Raw genomic sequence first — 5,966 nt, forward strand, 5'->3', positions numbered from 1 at the left:
GGGGGATGTCTGAAGGAGGCTGGGACCCTGAGGGAAGCCCACCTGGAGCAGGCTCCTGGCAGGACCTGTGGCCCCGTGGAGGGAGAAGCCCAGGCTGGAGCAGGTTTTTCTTTCTCCTCATAGATTACTGTTCAGAAAAGTGACCTTAGAAATACACTGCTTTGCTTTTATTTAAGTTTTTTTAGAGATCTTTGCATTCTTAATACTCTGAGAAGTGATCAGTCCTGTCTGTGTATTGACATTACCAAGACGGATTTAAAAGAAACTTGAGAGTTCTGTCTAGCAACACCTAATTGATAAAATTTCTCTTTCAGGTGGAAATAAGGATAACATCAGAGCAGGGTGCAAGAAGTGTGGCTACCGTAAGTCTGTAGTAAGCAATGTGAAGTTACAGTGTTTTCTTCAATTTATGGTGTTGGAGCTGCCTTTTGAGGAGGGGGAAAAGGGTAAAAAAAAAAATGTGTTCTGCCTTGTTGCCCAGACATTTGTTTACCTAATTTTATTTCTTATTCATTCTCTACCTCTTCACATCTATTGCTGCTTTTGAAAACTCTTGAGTTGCTCAAAAAAAAAAAGTATGCTATTATATTCGTATATACAACATTTGCAATGCAGTTGCTTTAGAAACTTTGAATTGAAAGCACGGTCTTTGATATCTACTGAGATTAGCATTTGTGCTGCTTCTGAGTCTCACTGCAAACTTAACTTGAGCTGAAATGCCTAAGTCTGATCTGTTTTCAAAGAAAAAATAATTTAAAATCTGTATGATCTTCTGTGCTAAGAAAACATACTTCTTTGTGCATTCTATATTTCAAGAAACAGTTAATTTTGTTACTTAGAAGTTCTGTAGTTAGCATTTAGCTCATGCTTTGCATTATACTCTGATCATATAAGCATGTCTGTGGCTAGTCTCCTGATGAATGAAGACAGGTCTTAGTGAAGATTTTAATTTGTTAATCACTAACTCTTATTTTTAGATCAATGGAGGAGTGGACAGTGTTTTGCAGTGAATTGTGTTGAACTTTTAGCAGAGTGATTTAATCTGTTTTTTTAATGAGCATTATGTGGGGTGAAGGGGAAAAATCTTGCTTCATTCTTTCATTGTAGACTTTGTCTCCAACACATTTTGTCAATGAATTGCTTTGTGTATCTGTTCTTCCAAAGAAACATGGATATCGGTATAGATTTAGTGCTTTGTTTCTTTGTGCAGTAGGTATCAGAAGCTTTGTAGAAGAGAAGGAAACTTGTAGTCAAATCACACAACCTGTATTTATGTTCCTAAAAGCTCTGTCTTCAAGATGTAGGTATTTTAATATGAAGAAGATGAGTTTATTTCAATTGCTATTTGAATTCCTGTGTCTTTAGCTTAGTTTCTCCCAAACCATATCTTCAGTTTGTTTTATTTCTCTTTATTATTCCAACAGGTCTATTCAGCACAAGGTTTCTAACTCTAGTCGTGATTATTTAGATGTAACTTAGAAAACTAAAAATGCTAGTCAAGTAGTAGCTTAGTCAGTATTATGTAGTGTTTGTTAAAGTTTATGTGTCATAAGCAAATAAGATTCTTCTGTTTCACTAGAGGGAGACGAAAAGAACAATATAATACACTTGCTGTAGTTTTTTAAACACTTCATGTCATATTTTTAGGTAATTTCTTCAGGATAGATCTGAGACCATTCAAAAAATAGAAAGTGAGGGTTTGACAAAATCTTTCAATAAACAGGAATAAGAGAGAGGTCATAAAACACTATTAAATGGAATAACTTTGCGCAACCTGTCAAAATTCTTTGAGGCTTTTTCAAAGTAAGCCTTCTCCCTCCTCATTCATAGATTGCAGCCTAGTTCTTTTTTTTAACTCCTCAAAACTGAATAATACTAAAATGGATGTTCTTTAGTTTCTGATATACTTCGGTAAATTGTAATTTTTCTTTCTGAATATTTGTTTTGCTCAGCTGGTCATCTGACATTTGAGTGTCGAAACTTCCTCCGGGTAGATCCTCAAAGAGATATTGTTTTAGATGTTAGCAGCACTAGCAGTGAAGACAGTGAGGAAGAAGAACTACAGAGATTGCAAGCCATGCGTGAAAAAAAGAGTAAGGTTTTGGTTTGGGGTTTTGTTGTGTGTGGTTTTTTTTTTTTCCCTTAAAGAGCAAATTGAGTAATGGTCTTCTGAAGTACTGGAACTCTCATTTTGTCCTTTTTGATAACAACTATTAGTTCTTTTAGCCTGTGCTTTAGAAGTGGATCTTTTACTTCATGTGTTCAGACTTCAGAGGTTTGATACGTCCACATCTTTTTTTATTATTATTAATTCTTGTTATAGGAGATTAATAATGTACCCATTTGGAAGATCTTAAGAAGGGCTCCTAAATACAAAATATTGTAAGACTTTTAGTAAGAAGCTGGCTAGGAGAAAATGATGTGGATGTGAATTTTGATTATGTCTTATAGTTTAAACATCTTAAAGTTGACGGTAACTCTTGAAACTAATCACAGATATGACAGCTGAATTTCTCTCCAGTTTCTAAGTAGTGTTTTAAGTGAAACAGCTGGTGAGTTGAATTTAAACATTTGTATTTGGGTAAGTACTGTTCTCTGTTTGGAAGTTCTGAGCGTCAACTGTTTGTCAGAGAGAGAGTAGATGGGTTACTTAGCAGACACATGAGTTCACTTGAATTTGGACTCTGAAGAAGCTGTTCCTCTAAGTAAGAAGGGGAGGTTGTTCCACCATAGCATGTTTTAAATGAATGAATGAATATTCTTTCCCTCTGTCCCTTGAAATGTCATGTTTTGTTCCATTGCTCCCACATTCCAGACTCAACATTCAGTTTCTACTAAAGATGCTATTTAGGAAGGAGAATGGATATATAGAGCCCTGTAATTTGAAGGAACACTTCAAAAGAAATGTGTAGTCTACTTGTCAGGAATGCTGAATTGGTACTGCAACAGTCCTTTCTTGGAAAAAGTCTCTTTGGAGAAACTTGTTCCCACCTATTACGTACTTGGGGTTTTTTTGGCCCTAAACTGATTGAAGATGGAAATGTGCAGGAGAAACAGCTGTTTACTTGATCTTGTAATGTCCCTGTTTATGATATGTTCTTTCTCAAACAGGACCAATTCTCCTTTCAGTGGATTTTCCCTCATCTAAATTTCTTCTAAGTAACTGCACTTTCTGAAGTTGACTACGTGTTTTTCAGACAGTGCCTGCTTTTAGAATTGATAACACTTAATGTTATCAATTCCAAAAGTTGTTATTTAGTAATAGTTGTTGTAACCAAGGTAATGGTGGGATAGGTATGCAGAAAGGCCCACATCTGTACTTATCCCTGTGTGACCCAAGGTCCCTGTTGGCTCCCTTATGGTCCACAAGTGAAAAGGCATAAAACGGTCACCCCTGCGGGAAGGAGTGGACAGGACAGGCGACCAAAAATTGACCAGCAAAGTATTGCATCCCATCCATGTCATCCTCAGTATAAAGCTAAGGGATCATGGGGCTTGGTCCTTCTTTCATGGCCGGCATCACTGTGGGACTCTGCTTGTTCTCCTGCCTCCGATTCCTGTCCACGTATCCCTGAGTCTGTTTCCCATCTGCTGTGGAGTCCAGTCTGGGACATCCTGGTGCCCACCCTGCTGTGTCAGTGGTGCAAGCCACTGCAACCTGCAATTCCATAATCATCAGGAAGTGCAATACTAGTTTTGTGTATTTTTATTTCTGTTAGTAGTAGTATTAGTATTAATATTATTGTACTCTTTTTCATTGTTATTATAGTTTTATTAAAGTTGTTTTTAACTTTCGAACCAATAAGTATCTCCCTTTTCTCCTTTCTCCTTTCTACTCCTCCAGGAGGGGAAGGGGGAGGAGTTAATAGACAGCATCTGTCATCCGCTTTAAGTGCTGGCCCAGCATTAAAGGGTGACAACTGTCAGTAATCTAAGCAGGATTTTTCCATTTTCAAGTGGCCTTATCTTCTCAAGATTTTTGCATGATTTTCTTAAAAAAATACTGTGTGCTCGTTCACACATTCTTTTTCATGTTTTTTATTTGCTCCAAAAGTAATTTGCTTTTTGTAACTCATATTGCATTCTTTCAAATTTCACTCCAGAACATACAGACTAGTAATTGCTGTTTGTGGTAGCAAATGAATAACTGCACCAGCATGCAGATTCTATGGGAAGTTATTTGTGTGATAGAAATAAGATGAAATGCTCAAAATTAGCTATCTGTTTTAAGGATAAATTGTAAAGCCAGTATTTTCCTGTTAGCTGACATTATAATGTGTATCTATGTAGTGGATTTGCATTTTGGAGAATTCAAAAACACTTTTTGAACTGGTATGTATAAAGTCAGAAATTTCATATAGTGTGATAAAAATATTGGTTATAAGTGAAAGCAAAGATATTATACAATGCTATACAGTATTAGGGCAAGAAACAAACATGACCAGATGAGAGGTGACTCTCCTGCCAATTTTTGTAGACAGTATATTGACAGTTAACTGAAATTTATCTTAGTTATGGCGTAGCTATTTGTGAAGTGTGAAATGAGATTGTGTGAAAGTAATTCAGGCAAGCCTATGGGCATATTCTTTTCTTTGGTACATTCTAGTTAAATGACCTGTTTTCAGACTTGGACAAGTCTTTTTTAAAATACAGAAGAACAGATCTGAAAACATAGAGCTGATATAAACATATAGGAAAAGTCACAACTTTTTTCTACGTTTTATGGGCCTGCCTTCAGTCTTAGTGCTTAGATAAAAGTCATTGAAACGTAAGTTGTATAAAGAGTTCTACTTCTCTGCAAAATACTTCTGAAATTACTGTACTAGACCAGAATTTGGAGGAAGGAAAAGAAAAACTTTGAACAAGAATTTGTAGTAACTTTACATTGCTATTGAAGCCACTCTTTTAATGCTGATCTCAATTTAGATAAGTGTTTTGTAAACTCTAACTTTTTATCCATAGATTTAAATGAGGAAGAAGAAAAAAAGAGACAAAAAAGAAAAAGCAAAGAAAAAACAAAATTGAAGAGATCAAGGAAAAGGTATTTTTATCAAACACCTGTTTTAATTTCAAAACATAACTTTAGAAATATTTGTGATGTTTTGGTTGTTTTTCAGAAAAGGTTGCTTCTTTTGATGCAACTTTATTTTCAAGTACATCTTTGATTTGAAAAACTTCCTGTTTTCCAGTGAGAACTTGTTTGTTCTTTGAATAATGATAAAACCACAGGCTTTCTGCTGTGGAGTCAGGACCATGGAAGCCTAGAAAGCTCTAGCAAGCTGGAGGTCTGCAGGTCTGAGACAGCAGTGCTCCCTCTGACTATCCAACACTAGGCAAGATGTGGTGGGAAAGGAACAAGGAGTCAGGAGGCTTATGGGGTTGGTCCCTGACATAGTTCGTATGGAGAAGCCTGTCTGCGGTTCAGACTCTAAGATTCCCTGCGTGTGTACCTGTAGATACATGCTCGCACACACACTCTGAGCAACATGTAACTATCAAAAGTAAAACTTCTGTAGTCTTACTTAGCATGTGTTGAGTTTTAATGTTCCTGTTATTGTAAAAGCCTAAAAAAAGTGTTACTCCAGTTTCAAAGGAAAATGTCCTAATACTGAAATTTATTGTGAATATGAGTTTTGACCTGCTGACTGATTTGTTTAGATGAGACTATAGACTAGTTAGTCATTAGGACTGCTGATGAGACAATATCCCAGGAACTACGCTGAGAGCTAGAAAATGTATAATGTATTTGGAGGCCACAAAGAGATGTTCTTCAGAAATAAAGAAACAGGTTTTAACACTGGTTGTATTGGCATTTTTCACCTTCCTTATTTTCGTAGTGCAGCTCTAACTTATGAAGACACTAGAAAAGAGCCAGTCTACTAGCTGTAGCCTTTACATGCAAGTAATTAGTAGTTAATCATGTAAGGAATAGCACTAAACTGCCCTTGAGTATAATAATATATATA

The 5,966-nt window shown here is 36.2% G+C and overlaps 1 protein-coding gene across 1 annotated transcript; it reads left to right on the forward strand.

Moving 5' to 3' along the window:
- Positions 1–283: 283 nt before the first annotated feature.
- SREK1IP1 (SREK1-interacting protein 1) lies at positions 284–5,041 on the forward strand (the record flags this gene model as incomplete). Its single annotated transcript, XM_009702995.1, has 3 exons — positions 284–362; positions 1,953–2,093; positions 4,963–5,041. Coding segments are annotated over 3 exons (299 nt in total), but the record flags the coding sequence as incomplete, so codon positions are not given.
- Positions 5,042–5,966: the final 925 nt, after the last annotated feature.

This window comes from Cariama cristata, unplaced genomic scaffold (assembly GCF_000690535.1).
Source record: "Cariama cristata isolate BGI_N322 unplaced genomic scaffold, ASM69053v1 Scaffold18406, whole genome shotgun sequence".
Lineage (NCBI taxonomy): Eukaryota > Metazoa > Chordata > Aves > Cariamiformes > Cariamidae > Cariama > Cariama cristata.